The sequence below is a fragment of the Dipodomys spectabilis genome, unplaced genomic scaffold (genome assembly GCF_019054845.1).
Source record: "Dipodomys spectabilis isolate Male_0828 unplaced genomic scaffold, ASM1905484v1 ptg000231l, whole genome shotgun sequence".
Lineage (NCBI taxonomy): Eukaryota > Metazoa > Chordata > Mammalia > Rodentia > Heteromyidae > Dipodomys > Dipodomys spectabilis.
This window is the reverse complement of record NW_024870908.1, coordinates 4194434-4216228: the sequence shown is the minus strand read 5'-3', so window position 1 is coordinate 4216228 and position 21795 is coordinate 4194434. Positions and strand designations below refer to the sequence as shown.

The window sequence follows — 21795 nt, the reverse complement described above, 5'->3', positions numbered from 1 at the left end:
CCCACTCCCCCACCCCCACCCCTACCCCCACCCCAACCCCTCCTCCCCCCTCCCCCCCTGACAGAGGAAGTCCAGGGCCCCAGCAGCCTCAGAGCAGCTCCTAGTGGATGGACTGCTGCCCTTGCAGTAAGCCGTGGCCTAGTTTGTGGCTGTGCCTCCAGCTCCCACCACCCAGCCTCTCTGATCCTCCTATGCAAGAGAACAAATCCAGAGGAGACGCTGAGTTAGGGGCTGTGACCTTCCAGACACGTGACTGATTAAGTTGTTGTTATTGATTTCCGGTGTTGTGAGTTCCACAGTCCCTTGGCCTCTTCTGACCCACACAGACGCACGCACAGGCACACACAATGACATCGAGGTGCACACACGCACATGCATAGGCACAAGCAGGCACACACATGGATGGATGGATGCATATTTGCACACACACACAGGCACAAGCAGGCACACGCATGGATGGATGCACATTTGCACACACACAGGCACAAGCAGGCACACGCATGGATGGATGCACATTTGCACACACACATGGGCACAAGCATGCACACACATGGGTGGATGTGCATTTGCACACACATGGGCACAAGCATGCACACATGTGGATGGATGGATGCACATTTGCACATACACATGGGCACATGAATGCACACCTGCACACACACACGTGCACAAGCACACTGCGCAGACCCAACATCAGGAAGCCCCGCGGGGCCCAGCTCTGTCCCCAGAGCTCCCCTGAGCCTCTGCCCCCCCCCACCAGCCTCTGAGGAGGGAGAGGTGGCAGCCAGAGCCCCTAGGCCAGGCCCTTGTCCTGGGGGAGGCCGCGGGTCCCGGCCTCGGCGTCTTCTTCTCGGGGGCGGCTCAGATGGGCTGGTCCTGCCCGGGCTGTGGGCCGAGCACGCGTGCGGCCGCCAGGAAAGCCGCCCCGGTGAGCAGCTGGGAGGCGAAGCTGACCCAGCCCAGGGCCAGCGACCAGCCGAAGCGGATGTCCACGCGGTCCAGCAGCGCCTGCTCCTGCAGCAGGCACCGCGCGGCGCGGAAGGCGGCCGCAGAGTAGGCAATGTACACACTCATCCCGGCCAGGGTCACCAGCGCTGTAGGCAACGGGCCCAGTGAGGGAGGACGCTCGGGCCGGCCCCTGGTGAGACTCCAGTAGGGACCGGCACCAGAGCCCTCAGGGCGGGGCCCCGGGCAGACTAGAACAGGGCTGTGTGGCCTCTGACCTCCCGGCCCCTCCGGGCCCCTCCCAGCCACCCCCTGCACCATGCACCTGGCTGGTCCAGAAAATTTTGGAGCCACTTCAGCTCTAATATATAATATATATGAAGTCCACTCAACCCCCCCACCCAGAAGTTCCATGTGGGGGGCATCTGTGGGGGGGGGGGGGGGGGGGGCATCTCATGTGTGTATGTGTGTTGGTCCTGGGGTTTGAACTCGGGGCCTGGGCGCTGTCCTTGAGCTGCCCACTAGGGCTGGACACACACACACACACACACACACACACACTGTTCCCAAAGCCTCTGGCCAGCCAAACAAACCAAACTCACCCAGCCAGCGTCTGCCCTGCCTGGTGTTCCCGCGCATTGGTCGTGGTGTGCATGTGTTGTGGTTGGAGATGGGGGTCTTGCTATGTTACCCCGTCAGCCTCCAACCTGAGCTCAGCCTCCTGAGCTCTGGGATCACAGGCATGCACTACCACGCCTGGCTAAATTGCACACCCTGTGACCACAGCATCTGGACGGTAACTAACACCCCCCCTCCAAGCACCCGTGGCTTCCTTCTCTGTAGCTGTGAGTCTGGCTGGTTCAGATTCCTGGTCTTAGTGAGATGGGAGTGGGTGTCTGTCTGTCTGTCTGTCTATGTGGGGTCTTTCCTGTTTCCCAGGTGCTCATCCGAATGGCTGACAGGCAGGAGAATTGCAGGTGCACTGGGAGTTGCTGAACAACTTAGTCCTCCTGTGCCTTTGCCAGATCATATCGCAGATGGAGAAACTGAGTCCCAGGGGGAGAGGGGAGGGAAGGTTTCATGGACAGCACCCACCCGGTGTGGGAGCATGGGGCCCGCAGGGCGGACATACCTCCAAAGAGGAAGAGTATCCCGGAGAGCAGCAGGAGGAGGTAGGCGCGGAGCAGGAAGCTCAGGAAACCCATCATCCCACCAAAAACCATCAGGATCAGGCTGAGCGGCAGCAGGATCACGAACGTCCCGTGCATGGCTAGGGGGAGGGAGACAGACAGACAGACAACAGAAACAAACGCGTCAAAGAGCACAGGCCTTATACACGATGAGGGGCCACACTCTGATTACTTCTGTTGTTGGTGGTGGTGGTGGTGGTGGGGCTTGAACTCTAGGCCTGGGCGCTGTCCCTCAGCTCTTCAGCTCCAGGAAAGCGCTCTACCACTAGAGCCACCGCGCCACTTCCAGTTTTCTGGTGGTTTATTGAAGATAAGAGTCTCACGGTGTCCAGGCTGGCTTTGAATCACAATCCTCAGATCTCAGCCTCCTTCGCTAGGATGTCAGGCGTGAGCCGCCGGTGCCCAGCTAATTACTTTTGTGATCATTGGAAGTAGCAGTGATAAGCCAGGGGCTGGTGGCTCACACCTGTTATGTAGCTACTCAGGGGGCTGAGATCTGAGGATGGAGGTTCGAAGCCAACCCAGCAGAAAAGTCTGTGAGACTCTATTTCCAATTAACTACAAAAAAAAAAAAAAAAAGCCAGAAGTTGGGCTGGGAAGGTGGCTTTCATGGTAGCGTGCTTGCCTAGCATGCATGAAGCCCTGAGTTCCATTCCTCAGTACCACATACACAGAAAAAGCCAAAAGGGGCACTGTGGCTCAAGTGGTAGAGCACTAGCCTTGAGCAAAAAGAAGCTCAGGAACAGTGCCCAGGCCCTGAGTTCAAGCCCCAGGACTTAAAAAATCCAGAAATGCAGTTGTGGCTCAAGGAGCAGAATGCCATCTGTGAGCAAAAAAGCTCAAGAACAATGCCCAGGCCCTAAATCCACACACACACACACACACACACACACACACAGCCCCTCATCCCCCAGGGCCAGTGCAGCATTTGGGGACAGCATCCACCCTGTCACCTGGGCTGCCCACCAAACCACTGCATGACACAGGAATGTATTTGTCAGCGCAAGGGGGCGCCACACACAGAAGCTTTCTGGTTGACCCAGGAAGCAGATCCTCCCTGGGTTACAGGAAGCTCAGAGTGGCCGTAGGGATGGGTGGAAGGAAGTCCCAGACCTCACGCTGCCTCTGCGCGTCCTGCTAACAAACACACACACAGAGGAGGGGCTGTGGCGCCACTTTTTCCCTACACACTCATTTGCCAAGTATTTGCAGGGGGTTTAGCATGAGCTGTAGACGCTGAGCCTTTTTAAGTCCTTGTGGCAGCAGGATAAACATGAGAATGGATGCTCTCTTCTCCTCCTTCAAGGCTAACCAAACCTTCGTTTCTCCTGAAAAGGATCTGTGCATGCCACGTCCACCCAGCTGGGTGCCGCCACTGTGGCCACTCAATGCCCCTAAGTCCCTGTGCTGGTCTCCTGACACTGAAGGTATCTGCCACTTGTCTTACCTCCCAGGCCAGGAGTTCCTCAAGAGGGGGGCTGTCTCCTCATGAACTGTCGCTTCCCCGAGCTCCTGTCCGAGATCTTGAAATATAGTGAGTAGCCAATTGGTTATTTGTGGACCTTCAGTTGGATGGATGGATGGATGGATGGATGGATGGATGGATGGATGGATGGATGGATGGATGGATGGATCGATGGATGGATCGATGGATGGATGGATGGGTAGGTGGATGGGTGGGTGGGTGGACAGATGGATGGATAAATGGGTGGATGAACGAATGGATAGATGAGTAAATGTGTGGGTGGATAGATGGGTGAATGGATGGATAGATGGGTGGGTGATGGATGGATGGATGGATGTGTAGGTGGGTGGGTGGACAGATGGATGGATAGATGGGTGGATGAATGAATGGATAGATGAGTAAATGTGTGGGTGGATAGATGGGTGAATGGATGGATAGATGCGTGGGTGATGGATGGATGGATGGATGGATGGATGGATGGATGGGTGGGTAGGTGGAAAGATGTGTGGATGGGTGAATGGGTGAATAAGTGGATGGATGGATGGATAGATGTGTAGGTGGGTGGGTGGACAGATGGATGGATAGATGGGTGGATGAATGAATGGAGAGATGAGTGAATGTGTGGGTGGATAGATGGGTGAATGGATGGATAGATGGGTGGGTGATGGATGGATGGGTGGGTAGAAAGATGTGTGGATGGGTGAATGGGTGAATAAGTGGATGGATGGATGGATGGATGGATGGATGGATGGATGGATGGATGGATCTTGAGCTACATTGTGTGGCTATAAGGCAGAAAAATATGGCAGTTTCTGGGGAAACAGGGACGAATGAATCTGGACAGCAGGTGGGATGTTCGGTATCGTGGTCCTGGCTCTACAGCTAGGTGTGGATGTGGCACCAACGTGTCCCGCAGGGACTCACAATTGGCGTCCAATCCCCACTGTGAAGCATTTTTAAAAATAAGGAAACTGCCAGGTACTGGTGGCTCATGCTTGTCATCCTAGTGATCTGAGGATCACGGTTCAAAGCCAGCCCAGAAAGAAAGTCCATGAGACTCTTACCTCCAGTGAACCACCAGAAAACTGGAAGTGGAGCTGTGTCTCAAAGTGGTAGAGAGCTAGCCTTGTGCGAAAGAGCTCAGGGACGGCACCCAGGCCCTGAGTTCAAGCCCCACAACCAACAAAAACAAAATAGAAACTTAATGTGGCAATTGTTTGGATGGGACCTTTGGGGTGGCTGGGATAAGGTGATATCACAGGGCAGAGCCAGATAATAGAATCCAGGTGGATGTGTTAGAAGAGAGGAATCTGGGCATGCGTGCATGCCTGAAATCCTAGCTGCATGGGAGGCTGAGACCGGAGGAACGAGAGCCAAGGTCAGACCAGGCAAAGTCACAAGATCCTGTCTGCAAAACACCTGAATGCAGAGGGCTGACTCCAGCCCTCTGAGCCTCTAGAGCTCCAGCCTGGGGGGTGGAAGCTCCGGAGCGAGTTCAAAGTGAAGAAGAGGAAGGGGAGGAAGAGGAAGAGGAGGGAGATGAAAAGGAGTAAGAGGAGGGGGAGGACGATGGAAAAAGAGGAGGAGGAAGAAGAGGATACAGAGAAGGAAAAGAAAAGGGGGTGAAGAAGGAAGAGGAGGAGGAGAGGGAGGAAAGAGAAGAGGCAGGAGATGGAGGAGGAGAAAGAGGAGGAAGAAGGAAAAGGAGGGAGAAGAGGAGGTGGAGGAGGAAGAGGAGGAAGAAGAAACCCCAGTAATTAACATGCTGAGGATGTGAGTTATGTGACTACATGACTTTGTCTTCAGCACCCCCACAAGGTACCTTCATAACCTTGGCAAGCCACGGAAGGGATCCCCAACTCCTCCCAGGGCTGGCAGAGGAGCAGTCATGGGGGGGGAGGGGGCTGTCTGAGTCCATCCCCCCCCTCCTCCTTCCTTTCTTCCTAAGGAGATCTCTGGGATGGGGACTTGCAATGTGGGGGGCAAACTCTGCACCCCCCCAGCTCAGCATCTCCCTCCATCTTCCCTCACCACCTCCCCCCCAAATGCAGGCTGTGGCCAAGAGACGAAATCATTGCTCGTGTAGAAATTAATAAGATTTCCTGGAGGCGTCTCAGCCCTGGAGACTCAGGCGCTGCAAGCTGGCACGGCACATGTTCAATTAAATGTCGGGGGTGAGCACAGGCTCCCCATGGGAGGGTTGTAAAACCTCCTGCTGGAATCCGGCTTGGCTGCGTGTCAGGTGCACACGCCTCATTCTTTGTTATTCGGTGTTCTTTTTCAGGGCTGTGGTCTTGGAACATGAATAGCGATTCTGCAGGGGCGGGGGGGGGGGGCTTTTTCTACTTGGAAATGCACCCTGGTCCTACTTACACCTGTCTCCATCCACGCGCCCCCAAACATGTGGAGGGGAGGCTCCCTTTTGGGGTGAGGAGTTGATAATATGTCCCAAGAGGCTGACATGTTTGGGAGAGGGTTACTATGTCGTGGGGGGGGGGGGGGGGAACGGGAAGGGGTTGGGAGACCCCTTCAATCTGAGTCTCAGGCTGAGATGTCCAATTGCTGGGTGGTTTGAACCAACTACCAAAGCACTCTGAGCCTCATCACCAAATCAAGAAGAACTGAGCGCTGAGTACCTAGGATTTCATCAAGTCAACAGATGCGGCTGAAGGCAGAACATTTGCCTAGCAGGTGCCACGCTCTGTGTCCAAACTCCAGACATACCCAAAGTGATATTCAGCAGAGCTGCGACCCCACATCCACGCCGAACACGTGCCTGTGTGTATGGAGGGAACACGCCATATCCTACCGTTCCAAACCACAACCCTTTGGAGCATCAACCACCCACAGGCATTAAGTGTCTACCTGGACCAGGTGGACATGTATGTGCAGGACCACTCGAGACAAACCAGGATGCTGCTCACGCCATAGATTCTTTTTACAGATGACATACATATTCCTTAGAATGGACACATGCATAGAAATGTCTCTATCCAAAGCTCGGAGGGTTTGCCTTGGGTTTTTGTTTTTACTGCAGTCTCCAACTCCATTGCTTTTACACCTGGGGCAAAGGAGACACAGGGAGAGGGGAGTGACAGTGGAAAGCTGCTTACTCGGGGCAGCCAGGAAGCAGAGAGGAGAGCGGTGGAGATGGGAGGGGAGGGAAAGGGAAGGGGGAAAGAAGGCTCTGAGGATGAGATGTTCCTTTCAAAGGCACATTTCCTAGGCTGGGAAGGTGGCTCAGTGGTAGAGTGCTCGCCTAGCTTGCATCAAGCCCTGGCTTCGATTCTTCAGTACCACATACACAGAAAAAGCCAGAAGTAGTGCTGTGGCTCAAGTGGTAGAGCGCCAGCCTTGAGCAAAAGAAGCCCAAGGACAGTGTGCCCAGGCCCTGAGTTCAAGCTCCACGACTGGCCAAAAGAAAAAGAAAGAAAGCACACTTCCTTTGGCCTCCAGCCAAAGTTCCACTTCGACATCCCATTGGCTATGAACTCATCAATAGATTGACCCGTTGAAAAGGTAACGGTCATCCGCATGGAGCCATCAGCTGGGGCCAAGCATTGAACACATAGGCCAAACCATGAAGACCCATGGGCCCACACTTCCCTCCCTCCCTCCCTCACCCCTGCCTCCCTTCCAGTTCCCCATCTCGGTGCCTGCCCTCCCCCCGCCACCTCCTCTCTCCACGCTCTCCCAGCATCATGGGAGGGCTGGTTTTAATTTTCCACACCGCTGCAGCAGCCCAGTTACCCAGAAAGATCAGAAACCGAATCTTGTGATTTTTCCCCCCCACCTCATCTCGCACAGGGAGGACAGCTCGGCCATGCCACCAGCCCTGGTGCACTTGTCACCAGAGGTTCCCGGCTGGCCCGGTGGGTCCCTGGCTCTCTAGGGTCATCCTGCCCTGCTTGGTGACCTCCCAGCCATCAAAAGTCATTCTGGTCCAGGAAACAAAATCCCCACCTGCAGTGCAGACTGGAGGAAACCTCCACCTGTACCCTGGTTGACGCGGGTGGGAATGAGGGTACAAATGGACTTGGATGCAATGCACGGGCCCACCTTCAGGCTATGAGCTGGTGGGGCACCAGAAAGGAGGGTTTGGTGAAAGGTTTGCCTAGAGCCCTTAGTCTGAGGGAGATCGTGGCACACTACGAGGCACCAAGGTGGTCTGTCTGCTAGAGTTTTCTTGGAAGAAAAGAAAAAAAATCCCCACCCATAATCCCCTGGTCTCGCCCCCCCTCCCCCCCCCCCCAATGATCTAAAGGGCTAATGAACATGTTTTCTCCTCCCTGGATTCTGCAGCCAGAATGAAACGTCTTTTACCTAATGCAAGAGCTTGAACCAAATTCAGAAATTCATTTGGAGGAGGGGGAAGCAATTCTGGGCAGGGGAAAAAAGAAATCTCTCTCCAGGGGTGATTTGCAAGGAGCCCCAGATCTGAAGGGGCAGCTCGCCCGGCTTCTAGCAAAAAGTGATGCTGATCACATCAGCTCCCACTCCGGCTATGTGAGGCTCATGAAAGCCACTCTCGCCTTTCACCCCCAAAATAACCTCAGAAGAAGGGGCGGCAGCCATCTCCATTCTGCCCACGAGGGAGACGAGGCTCAGAGAGGCGCAAGACCATGGTCACCATCACCCAGTGAACCGGGGGGGGGGGGGGGGGGGGGGGGGTTAGACCTACAAATGAAGAGCCAAAGTGCAATTCTTCTGCACGCCTGTCAACATTCTGGAACAGCCCAGAGGGTGCAGAAGCACGTTTCAAAATCAAGCCAGGCAGCCGGGTGTAGAGTGGCCGCGCCTGGAATCCCAGCACTCCATTGTTTGAGGCAGGAAGATTATGAGTTCAAGGCCAGTCTGGGACTACACTCAGGCCAGCGTGAGCCACATAGAAAGACCCTGTCCTCAACTAAAAGTCAGCTCAGTGGTAACTGTAGTTAACCATCAATTCTTCCATATGGGGGTGGGGGGTGGCTGAATGCCAGTACCAAGCCTGGCAAAGGGTCATGGGTTGACTACAGCTAGAAGAGTCAGGGATGGATGGTTGGGGGAAAGTGACCGATGCCTAGGTACCAACTGTGATGATCAGTGTTCTTCCGCCAAGCTCCATCAACAAGGTAGGGGCACCATGAGCTCTACTTTCCTTCGGCACATTTTCATTACCCTTCATGGAATCCTAGCCGCATGGTTCTGACATCTCATTCTACCTGTCAGAAGCTGAGCCTCTCCACTCACAAGAGCCAGTTAAGATGCTAGGAGAACCAGGTACCCCCATGTTAACAGCTTGACATGGGCCACCAAGACGTATACATACCACAGGAATTGGCAAATGGTCTGGGCACTGTAGCACACACCTGTAATCCCAGTTACAAGAGAGGGGAAGGCAGGAAAATCATGAGACCCAGGCCGCCAATGGGGGGGGAGGAGCAAAGTTAAGGAGACCCTATCTCAAAGATAAAATATAAACAAGAGGGCGGCAGGGCGTAACTCAAATGACAGAGCCTCTGCCAGGCATCTGTTTGGCCCCTGAGTTCAATCTTCCACCACAACAGAAAGAGAAGTTGACAGACAACAACAGAAAGAGAAATTGACAGACCCACGGGCTTATTAATTTTGCTTTGTTTTCATTTCCCGAGCCAGCTGCTATGTATTTCCCAGCCTACCACAGGACTTTCCTTAGTACAACATATACAGAAAAAGCCAGAAGTGGGCTGGGCACCAGTGGCTTACACCTGTCATCCTAGCTACTCAGGAGGCTGAGATCTGAGGATCCTGGTTCAAAGCCAGCCCAGGCAGGAAAGTCCGTGAAACTCTTATCTCCAATAAACCCCCAGAAAACCAGAAGTGGTGCTGTGGCTCAAATGGTGGAGCACTTGCCTTGAACTGAAGAGCTAAGGGACAGGTCCCGAGTTCAAGCCCCAGGACTGGCCAAAAAAAAGGAAGGCCCTCTCTCCCTGTGTGCAGTTGCTTCACTGAAGGAAAGCATTTTCCACACGCAAGTACCAACCCCTCTGCTTGGTTCTCGCATCCATCCTGGTGCCAGGCACTGAGTTGGGGAACCCCCAGCCCCTCACAAACGCAGTTTGATGGAAGAGGAACCCACCTGCTCCTCACAATGAACTTCCTTCCACCCTGCTGGCCACCACAGTGGCCGCAAAACTGACACCCAGAGTCTCCTGCCAGGGTGAATCCCGCCCCCCTCCCCAGGTTGGTCTGTGATGCATCCGTTTGACAGCTGTTGGTTGAGTGAATTCTAAACCACACAGGTGGAGCAGGGCAGACCCCCTCCCTCCTTTGCTCCCTCTCCCATCTCCAGACTTAACCCCACACCCCTCGGCTCCCCTGCCCCGGGGTCGGAGGTCACCCCCGTGCCCCACCCCCTGCAGGGAGGAGCGCTCCAGGAGGACGGGTCCGCGGCCCCCACCAGGGCCCTCCCTCCCAGGACTCACTGAGGAGCTGTCGGCTGGAGTCGCTGACCGTCACGTTCCCTGGCCAGAAGGGGTTCATCAGCGGTGTGCACGCTGGGGTCTGCACTGGACAGGACGGGGAGTCAACGGCCCGCGATCGCCTGGAGCCCGCGATCGCCTGGGGTCTGCGATCGCCTGGGGCCCGCGATCGCCTGGGGCCCGCGATCGCCTGGGGCTCGCGATCGCCTGGGGCCCGCGATCGCCTGGGGCCCGCGATAGCCTGGGGCCCGCGATCGCCTGGGGTCCGCGATCGCCCCACCCGAGAGCCGGGGGAGAGGAGTGGGGGCCGGGCCCGGGCACCCCCCCCCTCCGGGCTCACCCTCCCTCTGCACCCCTCGATGTTGCGTCTGGGGCCCGGACGGGGCGCAAGCCACAGGTGCCCCGGCGCCGGGCCCCGCGCGCGCGCGGCGTGCTCACCCCGGCAGGTCCGCCAGAGGCCAGAGTGGGAGCTCAGGGGCTCGAGCCGCCCGCGGTCCTCGCTCTCCAGCCGCTCGGTGTCGATGATGTACCAGAAGTCCGTGCCGATGGCGGTGGCCAGCAGCACGAAGCTGAGCGCCCCGGTCACCGCCGCCGCGCCCGCCAGCGCGCCCAGGTGCACCCGCATGGCTGAGCCCGGACCCGGCCGCCGCCGCCGCCGCCGCCCGCAGCGCCCGGCTCCACCCCCGGACGCCCGGTGCAACTCTGGAACCCCGGCCCGGCTCCGACTGCACGCCCTCCACCGAGCCCCGGGACGCACGCGGCTCCCCCTCGCTCGGACACACCGCCTCCACCTGCCGACCACCTGTGCCGGCCGACCGCTGCCGCCTTCAAGCCTGCTCCCAGCCCTGGCCCCGCCCACCCCGCCGGGCCCCGCCCACCAGAGCCAGGGCCCCGCCCATTCGACCCGGGCCTCGCCCACCAAGGCCCATAGCTCCGCCCACCAGCCCCAGGGCTTCACACTCCCAGGTTCCTGGCACCGCCCACCAGAGCCCATAGCTCCGCCCACCAGCCCCAAGGCTCCATACGCCTTCGTTCCTGGCCTTGCCCACCAGAGCCCTGGCCCCGCCCATCAGGGTCCATGGCTCCACCCACTCGAGTCCACCCGCACCTGGTCCCGCCCCCTAGCGCAGCTAGGCCACGCCCACGCCCTGCCTGGCTCTGTGCTCCAGATCCACCAAACCCCCACCAACCCCGCCAGCCCTGCACCTGCAGCTCTGAACTTCCAGGCGGGCGTCTTCGTTGATCCGTGGGCCCTTCCATGGCTCCCAGCTCGCAGCCTTCCCCATTTCACAGTCCACCCGCAAGCCGTTCGTCTGGGTTGGCTATAGAGGGAAGCGGCAGCTTCGATTTCACCAAAGTTCTGTAAAGCCATGGGGCAAGCTGATCTTACCATCCTAGTTCATCATCAAGACCATCGCCATCACCGCCACCGCCACCACCACCACCATCACCACCATAATCACTGTCATCACCATCATCATCTCCACCATCATCACCACCACTTCTACCCTCATACTACCATTACCACCACCAGCAGTACCGTGTGCCACCAATGTCCTTATCAATTCCACCACGTTCTTCACCAGCATAAAACCTTTCCTTCCTTCAAGAAACCCTCCTTCGGACTTCTACCGGCAGGCCTGCCTGGCACAGGGGCCCTTGTTAAGAACCATAGGCAGGAACAGCCCAAACCCAATCCTTGTCTTCCCAAGGGTGCAGCGCAAGCTCCCGGGTATTTTAAAGACAAGACACCCAGAGTAACTACTCAATGCTTGTTTGGGATCTGAGGGATAGCTAATGGGGGGGGGGGAGGGCACATGGGGAGGCTGCCATTACCAGAGACTGCCCTTATGGTGGAGAGGTCAAACCTCATGTATTTTCCTGCCAGGGCTGGCTTTGAACCACCACCCTCAGATCTCAGCCTCCTGAGTAGCTAGGATGACAGGTGTGAGCCACCGGGGCCCGGCTGACACACACCATCCTAAGGATGAGCAGGCCTGGTCCCCACTGCTGATCATCCCTGCTGTACACACAGTGCACTCAGAACCACGTGAACACTAGGAGGGGATGGATGCACGCAGGCTGAGAGAGGGGCCGCCACACAGGCGTGCAGACCCCTGAGACTGCAGATTGGAGGTGGAACCACCACCAGGATTTCCGTAGGGAAGCCAGCGTTTCTAATGGCCACGTCCAAACACCACCGCCCTTCTTGGTGACTTCAACGTATAGTGAGGAATGTAGGGACGCAGGGTAGGCAGCAGTAAGGTCAGCAGGCTGGAACCATCATAGAAGAATGAAGGACAGACCCTGGTGCCCAGCCCTAGGGTGGGGAAGATGTGAAGATTTTTTTTAATTGAGTCGGTAGCATGGAAGGACATGGTAATAGGCAGATAGGGAGAATTCTTCCTTCTGTACTAATGCGTATTTCCATGCCAACACCATCTTCGCCTTCATTCGTCATTATTGTCTTCAAGACCAGCAATGTCGCCACATTTATTACAAGAAATAAAAGAAGTCTGACCCGAGCACTGGCTCACACCTGTCATCCTAGCTACTCAGGGGGCTGAGATCTGAGGCTCACTGTTCAAAGCCAGACCAGGCAGGAAAGTCTGTGAGACTCTTATCTCCAGTTAACCACCAGAAAACCAGAAATGGCACTGTGGCTCAAAATGGTAGAGCAATAGCCTTGAGCTGAAAAGCTGAGGGACAGCGTCCAGGCCCAGAGTTCAAGCCCCACGACCAACCAAAAAAAAAAAAATTCTCTACCAGGTGTGTGTGTGTGTGTGTGTGTGTGTGTGTGTGTGTGTGTGTGTGTGTGTTCCAAGAATAGGGCTCCAACTCATTCTGATGCTTTTGCTCAATGGCTGGCACTCTACCACCTAAGCCATGCCTCCAATCCCTAAATGATTTTTAAGACTAATTTTGGAAGTCATACAGATGGGCAACAAAGTATTAGTCCACACACACACACACACACACACACACACACGCACACATTGGCTTTATTGGAGATAATCAAAGCCTCTAGCTGAAGCCACTTCATGGGTTAAACTCTGTCCTCCAGCCAACGTTATCAACTCCAACTCCTGCCCTCCGGGGCAAGTTGCTTTCTTCTATCTCCTGTCCAGTCCTCCTGGAAAAGTAGCCTTTCGCTATCTTTTCCTCTCAAGAGAGCTGTTCTCTGTAGAAAGGCTCCTTTGTCTCCTGAGAGCTCACACAGAATGAACACTTCCTGGGAAAGAGAGTGAGGAAGAGTCCTTGGACTTTCTAATCCGTCAGGTTTGCGCAGACAGTATGGAATCCAGACACCAGTGTATCACAAAAGCAGACCACCAGCCAGGTGCTGGTGGCTCACGGCTGTCATCCTGGCTACTCAGGAGGCTGAGATCTGAGGGTCGTGGCTCAAAGCCAGCCCAGACAGCCCTCAAGACTTTATAGTCCATAACTTTTCTGTGGCCTCTGGTGACTTCCAGAAAACAATAGCAACGTGTCAGACCCCCTGGCCTTTGTGCCCATCTCCCTGCTATTCCGCCCCAGCTCCCTACACAACACTAAGAAAGATGGCCTTGCTTGGTGCCAGTCTCCATCTTCTTTTGTTTGATAGCTTTCCACATAAATCTCTTTCTTTAGTGGCGCTGTAGCTCAAGTGGTAGAGTGCTAGCCTTGAGCTGAAGAGCTGAGGGACAGCGCCCAGGCCCAGAGTTCAGGCCCCATGACTGACAAAAAATAAAAATTAAAAAAAAAAACTCTTTCTTTGCCCCAACAACATGTCTTTGAGCCATTGGCCTTTTTGAGTGATGGCAATGAACTTGGGGTTAGGATTGTGCCCTGTGATAGAGCTGTTACCTGCAATATCGTGTGTGTGTGTGTGTGTGTGTGTGTGTGTGTGTGTGTGTGTGTGCCTGCTGGTCCTGGGATTTAAACTCAGGCCTACGTGTTGTCCCTGAATGTTTTTCTTCTACCACTTGAGCCACAGCTCCACTTCCAGCTTTTTGGAGCTTAATTGGAGATAAGAGTCTCACGGACTTAGGTGATCTATTCAGAGCCCAACTTCAGGGTACCCTCCACATTGCACATCCAGGGTGTGGGACAGCTCAGAAATCTGGCTGTTCCCACCAGCCGCAGATACCCAAGGAAAGGCCTTTTGCTTTTCTGCACATCAGTCACTATTTTCATCTCTAGGCCTTTGCAATGGCTATGTCCTTTGGCAGGAAGACTCTTTCTGCAAAAGGTCTGTACTCTGCTGCAGTGCAGCACACCACACAAGAGCTGGGGAAGGGAGGGGTGGGGGAGGGAGGTGAGCACCAGTCAACCATTCCAGGTGGCCTGCTTTTCTTTTTCTTTTCCTTCTTTTTTTCCCTTGGTCGGTCGTGGGGCTTGAACTCTGGGCCTGAGCACTGTCCCTCAGCTCTTCAGCTCAAATCGAGCGCCTTACCACTTGAGCCACAGCTCCACTTCCAGTTTTTCTGGTGGTTTATTGGAGATAAGAATCTCATGGACTTTCCCTGCCCGGGCTGGCTTTGAGCCACGACCCTCAGATCTCAGCCTCCTGAGTAGTTAGGATGACAGGCGTGAGCCACCGGTGCCCAGTGGGTGGCCTGTTTTTGTGATACACTGGTCTCTGGAAGGTGGCCAGAGATTCTGGATTCCTTACTGTCTGCGCAAAAGTTACGGATTAGAAAGTCCAAGGACTCTTTCTTCACTCTCTTTCCCAGGAAGTGTTCATTCTGTGTGAGCTCTCAGGAGACAAAGGAGCCTTTCTACAGAGAATGGCTCTCTTGTAAGGAAAAGATAGCGAAAGGCTACTTTTCCTGGAGGACTGGACAGGAGATAGAAGAAAGCAACTTGCCCCGGAGGGCAGGAGTTGATAACGTTGGCTGGAGAACAGAGTTTAACCCATGAAGTGGCTTCAGCTAGAGTCTTTGATCATTTCCAGCAAAGCAAGTGTATTGCCCATCTGTGTGACTTTCAAAATGAATGATGTATTAAAAGCAAGTAAAGTGAGGGTGGCTCACACCTGTAATCCCAGCTCCCCCAGAGATTATAAATAAGATCATCAAGGTCAGAGGTTGTCCTGGACACAAAAACATGTGGACCTTACCTGCAAAGCAGAAAAAGGGCTGAGGGTGTGGCTCAACTCAGCCCTTAGCAAGCACAGAGCCCTGAGTTCAAACCTCAGTACAGAAAACGAGGAGGAGGAAGAGGAGGAGAAGGAAGACAAGATGACAAAGACAAAGAAGAAGGAGGGGGGAGGAGGAGTGGGAGGAGGAGAAAACTGTTTAAGTTGGTAGCTCTGTTCTTTACAACTGATCACATCATACATGGATGCAGACAGGGGCCACAGCCTCTCCTTGACTTTCAGGTTTGCACCAGGCAATACTGAAGGTCTGCAATCAAGTTGTGTTGATTCCATGAATAATTAAATGGACCTGCCCAGAAGTCTCCTCTCAAGAGGGAGCCTCCTTTGTATAATAAACCCATCAGGAGCCAACTGAAGCCTTGGACAGTCACAGGCAGGATGTCTTAAGATGACCTCACGAGACAGAAATGCCTTTCTCTGGATATCCTCATGAAATACCACTGGCCAGTTAGACCCGAAGACCCAAGCCACAGGCCACCCTTTAAGAAGAGCCTACCCTTTCCATCAGAGCCCTCCAAAAGCACCACCTGCCACTTCCTGTCTCCCGAACGATACAATCGCCTTGGAGCAAGAAGAGATGGGGAATCTGCCCCTTCTCCCATCCCATGCCTAGTGTGTTGGCAAGAGATGAAGCTGGGGTAGGAATGCTTGCTCTCCATTGCCTTTCCACCTGGACGAACCAATCGGAAGCCGCTCCCAGAGCTGTGGCAGACGGGAAAGAGCCAAGATCGGATCCTGTGTGCTTCCTTCCTCCACCACGCCCCCCCCCCCCAGCCTCAGTTTCCACCCTGATAAGAAGAGTTTGTAAAAGTCATGCCTGGGGGAATCCTAGCTCTCATTTGGATCACAAGAGTCCAAAGCAACTCTAACTGGTAAAACGATGATCACTCAACATTTGCCAATGAGGATTGGCTAGCAGTGGTTTCATACTGGAGGGAAGGATTGGGGAATTCATATTGGAGGGAAGGATTGAGGAATTGGGGAAAACCCTGGCTTCAAATGTCACCTCCACCCTGGATCAGCGCAGGGACCCTGAGCTAATAGTTTATGCTGCTCCTGAACTTCATTGTCCTTCTTCAAAGGTGAAGATCTCAAGCTCCTATCGAATGAGGAATGGAGGGGGCCGAGTGCGCTCTGTCGGTACATAGACTAGTATGCAGCCATGAAAAAGCACCGAGATGTGTACACCTGGCTGATGCCTGGTTCAACAGGCAGAACCTCAAATTCACTGCTGATGCCCACAACGAAAGACTGTGCGTCACAGGATTCTTCTTAAATAAATGCCCGGAACAGACGGGCCAGGTCCGAGGTTGGCAGGGATAAAAGGAGGAGGAGGTGGTTAGGAATGAGCATGTGTTTCATTGGAGTGGATGGGATAGAGGAAAGTACTACACGTTTCCCACTTAGATTGGGACCATATGATTTTTGCTGTTGTTGTTGCCAGTCCTGGGGCTTGAACTCGGGGCCCGGATACTACCCCCTGAGTTCTTTCTGCTCAAGGCTAGCACTCTACCACTTGAGTCACAGCTCCACGTGTGGCTTTTTGCTGGTTAAATTGGAAATGAAAGTCTCTATGGACGTTCCTGCTTGGGCTGGCTTTGAACCAAGATCCTCGAATCTCTGCCTCCTGGGGAGCTAGGATCACAGCCCTCAGAAGGGGAGGCAGGCTGCTGGTGCAGACCATACCTGTACCCCTTCTGAACCACGGGCAAGGTCCAAATCCTCGCTGAGAATCTCAAGGATGTGACCTGGAATGCTCTGGTATCATGCTGGGCAAAGCTCCAGAAGGCACACAGGAAACAGCATTAGCTCCGCTCCTAATAAGCTCGGGTCCCTGTACAAAATGTGACGCAGCCGGACCTAGCAAGATCTTGCAGCTAGCACGGCCTGGATCTGGCATTCAAACCCAGGCCTGGCACCGAGCTCAGGGCTGTTGCCACTGCCCAGGTATTAATCTGAACGATTAAGTCTGACATCCACACCTGCTCCAGCCTGCCCGGCCTGTCCCCACGGAAGCATCTGTCATTCTGGAATGGATGGCTGTGGTCCAGATGGTTAAAGCCAGAATCGCCACAACAGTGACCAGTGCCACCTCCAGCCAGATGCCCACTGCTCCCAGAAAGGCCATGCTGCAAATTCACTGATAAAGATTCTGAGCATCACAGATGTGTCAGGTGGAGGAAGGAGCCAGAGTTCTCGCAGGTTGCCTTGCCTTAAAACTGTCTCCCTCTGGGACCACCACGTACCCGGCTCCCCAGCCAGGACCTGCCAGGACAGATTCTCTGGGGCCATTACAACCCCTCTCACCAGCCAGGACCTGCAATGACAGTGCTATCATGTGCTGAGTGCTGACACAGAAGGCCCTTCTGCCAGCCCACGTGTCCACACAGCCCTGTCATGCTCCTTCATAGTCTTGGGGTGTGGATCTGATTTTCACAGATGTCCACTCTGTCTGCGCATTAACCTCTCTTCCCTACCCCATCTCCATTCTTCTCCCTGGGCTGGGAGCGCTTGGGGGCGGGGGGGGGGGTTGTTTGGCTTTAATAGAGTTTATGGTTTCTTGGTTTCTTGGTTTTTGTCAGCTGTGGGGCTTGAACTCAGGGCCTAGGTGCTGTCCCTGTGCTCTTTGGCTCAAGGCTAGCTAGCTCTACCGCTTTAAGCCACAGCTCCACTTCTGGGTTTTATGAGTAGTTTATTGGAGAGAAGAGTCTCACCTGGACTTTTCTGCCCTGGGCTGGCTTCAAACCATGGTCCTCAGATCTCAGTCTCCTGAGTAGCTAGGATGCCAGGCGTGAGCCACTGACTCATGGCTATAGAGTTTATGTTTTGAAGACCAGCTCTAAGTTCACAGCAAAATGGAGAGGGAGGTTCAGAGCTTCCCATATCCACCCCAGAACACCACGCACACCCTCCCCCGCCCCCTTAACCCATAACCCCCAGCAGAAGGCTACACTTGGCCCCCAGAGCAACCTCCATGGACCAGCCTCCATCACCGGCTCAGTGCAGCAACATTTCGGCAGATTAACTGCACGCTACAGCAGGGGAAGAAACAGGAAGTCTAGACAGGGGCCAGACAAACGCCCCTGCCTTTGGCCTCAACCATTTCCTTCGTCTGAACAGAATCCCCCAGAGGGCTGGCAGAAGGTAACAGAGGGGCGTCTTTCCGGCTGGAAAGGAACAGAAGAGCTGACTAGAACAAACACTCCGGCTCCTTTGGTGTTTTCTTTATTTATTTTAAATCTTGGGAAGAAAGCAAAAGTATAAAAGTCAACTCTTACTCCACAACCAGAGAGACCTCATGGCAGACACATTTCTGTCTTGTGATGGTTCTTGCTGTGGTTTTCCCCCATGAATAAAATAACCATCATAGCACAGACCAGGCCTTCTCTGGGGAATGACCTGTGTCCTGTACCTCATCTTTTCCCCATCCCACTGCAGGCTCCTCGCCTCTAGGTGCCACCATTACAGCCGCTGCCTCCAGCTGCTCTCTGGCCAAAGAACCGTCAGTGCACCCTGAACCCCTTCCTGCCAGGAACAGTCTCCAAACTCCCCCAGTCCCCACGCAAACGCTCTTACTTTTTTTCCCCCTTCCTCCACCGAGCTCAGCAAGTCTTCTGTCTGGAACATATTTTCCCAGCTGGGGAAAGAAGAAATCGAACATTCTGGCTCTGGACAAGCTATGCTGTTTGCCCATGGCTACAATTCCCCCCACCAGAACAGCCGTAATATCCAGAGTCGTACACGAAAGGCCAGCTGGTAACTTGCTCTCCTCTGCTCCGTATTTATTGAGCCGGCACCACAGGCCAGCAGCTGGCTGGAGGTCACCTAGGGCCAGGCCAAGTCAAGGAAACAGAAGTGGTAAGAATGAGACCCTGCAGAGATAGATGTCCGTGCCAGGGAGGGATTCACCCATGTGGGTGAATCAGGAAGAAGGGCGTAAAGAGAGAAGGCGGGGAAGATAGCACGGTGCAGCTCCGGGGGACTGTGCAGCCATTGCAGCCCAGTCAGCATCCCCTTGATCCTCATCTCTGAAAGCTTTAGGGGTCAGTGGGGGCCGGGGAAGGGGAGGGGGTCGGAGGCAGAGGCTCACGATGTACAGCCCCAGGTTGGCCTTGCACTCAAAATCCTCCACCTTCTGCCTCCCCAGGGTTAAGATGACATCTCCCAACCTCGTCTTCCCGATCGGCCCAGAAAGAGCCAATCTGATTGGCCCTTGCCTTGGGGGTATCTGGGGAGGATTAGAGATGATGATGGAGGCCAGGGTGGGCGTATCTAGTTTGGGAGTGAAGAGTGACAGGTGGTGTCATCTCCTCCTCTACCTCCCCCCCCCCCAGGCAGAGCCCTGAAAGATGTACACTGACCCGACCCCCAGCCCTCCTCTACCTCGTATCGATTAGATCTGGGTTGTGAAATGTTCCTGGGATGAAAGGAGCCGTGGGTGAGCCATAATCAAAGCGTATTTGGGAGATCTGAAGTCTCACCGGCTAGACAGAAAAAGGGGGAGGGAGGGAAATGCAAGGTGGAGAGAAAATGGACAGAAGATCACGGAACGACTCTGTATAGTAGCACCTACTCTTGCTCTCCAGGCAGTGCTGATTAGGAGGCACAGGGCCGAGGGTACAGTCCGCTTGCCCCTTTCTCTCCCAAGAAAGCTGGTGGTGAATGAGGCTGCCCGAGGTTGAGGTTCAACCCCAAGCCTCAGTTCAGGACCCAGACTCTCACCTCTGAGCTCCCTGATGCCTACCCTCCGTCTACTTAACCCTTCCTTCTTTCTTTCCTCCATCCTGCGGCCTATCCGTGGGTTACCAAGTCCAGTGTTTCTTTATTTACCCCCATGGTCCTAGGGATTGAACCCAGGGCATCGGTCATCACAAGTGCTCTGCCACATGAGTCACACACATATGCACACATGCAGTCTTTCTTGTATATATTTTGTTTTTGAGTCAGGGTCTCCTGACCTTTGCCCTGCTGGAGTTGAACTCTCAGTCTTCCTACCTCTGCCGCCACGTAGCTGGGATAACTGATGTGTGTCACCTCATCCCTCAGTATCCCTTACCACCCATCTCTGGGACCACTGGGCCACCATCATTTGTCCATCCTGCCACCAGTTTAGTGGAAGTCAAGACCTGGCCATGTACACGAGATTCTAAAGACAGCAATGAACGAGAGTCCCTGGGCGCGTCACAGATTAGTTTTATAATTTTGAGCAAAGAAATGGAAAAGATATTCCATCACAGAAGAATACACTGAAAGTCCGAAGCAGGCAGAGCTAAGCTATATTGTGTAGTGCATGCTTAGGTAGTAGTACTATAGACACAAGCAATCCACTGAGTTCCTGGAAAGGAAGAAGTGCACTTGTTTACCTTTTTAATTGTTGAAATTGTTTCCTTTTTAATTGGCATACATTTGTATTGGTGGGGGAGACTCCCATTGTAATATTCCCACGCATACAGACAGAGACCTTGGGAGAAATTAAGCATTAGTTGCTCCTAAGGAGGGAAGCAGGAATAGACAGAGCTCCATGAGATGGTAACAAGATGGATGCTAGATTTGTAACTATTCATTATTATTGTATGGGTGCCACATCTATAGTCTATGAATTTTGTACTTTGTAGTAGAAAATGGTTTGCAACTGTTTTAGGTGATTGCAAATTGAAACAACCATGAAATCTTACTCCACACCAATTTAAATTGCCCAAATCCAAGTCACAATGCTGGTGGCTCACACCTTTAATCCTAACCACTCAGGAGACTGAGAGCCGAGAATGATGGTTTGAAGCCAACCAGCTTGCACTGATGAATCTGGGAAACTCATCTGCAATTATCCAGCGGGGAAAACAAGAAAAAATAATAAATAAAAGCTACAAATGAAAGTGTGGCTCAAGTCATAGAGCACCCGTTCTAGATGAAGAAAACAAGCAAGAACACAAGACCCTGAATTGGCTCAAGCCCCAGAATTGGTACAAGGTTAAAATTGCCCAAATGCAGAACAATGACAATTTCAAGTATTGGTGGGAATGAGAAACATGGGAAAACAATCTGACTGTTTTCTTAAAACAAAATGTTGCCAGGTGTCTAGTGACTCAGGCCTATTGGTCCTAGCTACTGGAGAAGCTGAGATCTAAGGATCATGGTTCCAAGTCAGCCCCAATGGGAAAGTCTGTGAAGACTCTTTGTCTCCAATTAACCACCAAACATCAGAAATGGCGCTGTGGCTCAACGTGGTAGAATGCTAGCCTTGAGCACAAAAGCTCAAGGACAGCGCCCAGGCCCTGAGTTCAAGCTCCAGGACCAGCACCAAAAATAAATGAATAAATAAACGAAAGAAAGAAAGGAAAGGAAAAAAAGAACAAGAAGTGCATGCCAAAGCTGGACGCAGATCATTTAAATGAAATAGAAATCGAACATAAACTGCTAAGGGACCACAGGTGGCTGCCCCTGGAAAAGTGCTCCACTCCCCCGGGAGTTTAGTGCCCCCGGCATCACACATCACACTCCTGCTGGTCTCTGTACCCACAAGCCATGTACCCCCACGTCCTGGGCCCAGCACCTTGCCTGGGGATTCTGCATCAAGCCAGGAAGCGGAGGAAGGGAGCCAGGGACAAAGGGGGT

The 21795-nt window shown here is 53.9% G+C and overlaps 1 protein-coding gene across 2 annotated transcripts; it reads right to left on the bottom strand.

Annotated features, from left to right (window-relative positions):
* Window positions 1–861: 861 nt before the first annotated feature.
* On the bottom strand, window positions 862–10668 carry Tmem114 (transmembrane protein 114). 2 transcript variants are annotated; one of them, XM_042698453.1, is made up of 4 exons: window positions 10482–10668; window positions 10047–10130; window positions 2078–2215; window positions 862–1094 (listed from the first exon to the last, which is right to left on the bottom strand). In XM_042698453.1, the coding sequence occupies exons 1-4, from the start codon at window positions 10666–10668 to the stop codon at window positions 862–864; spliced, it is 642 nt and encodes a 213-aa protein (XP_042554387.1). The 2 variants fall into 2 exon arrangements, with proteins under 2 accessions (XP_042554387.1, XP_042554388.1); XM_042698454.1 differs by lacking the exon at window positions 2078–2215.
* Between the last annotated feature and the right edge of the window lie 11127 nt (window positions 10669–21795).

What these genes read in the sequence shown, in the direction of transcription:
- Tmem114 (XM_042698453.1), bottom strand. Translation starts at nt 10,668, where the DNA reads ATGCGGGTGCACCTGGGCGCGCTGGCGGGCGCGGCGGCGGTGACCGGG. An exon ending in CCTCTGGCGGACCTGCCGGG is followed by an intron (nt 10,131 to 10,481) that starts GTGAGCACGCCG and finishes CGTCCTGTCCAG; the next exon opens with TGCAGACCCCAGCGTGCACA. An exon ending in GATACTCTTCCTCTTTGGAG is followed by an intron (nt 1,095 to 2,077) that starts GTATGTCCGCCC and finishes CGTTGCCTACAG; the next exon opens with CGCTGGTGACCCTGGCCGGG.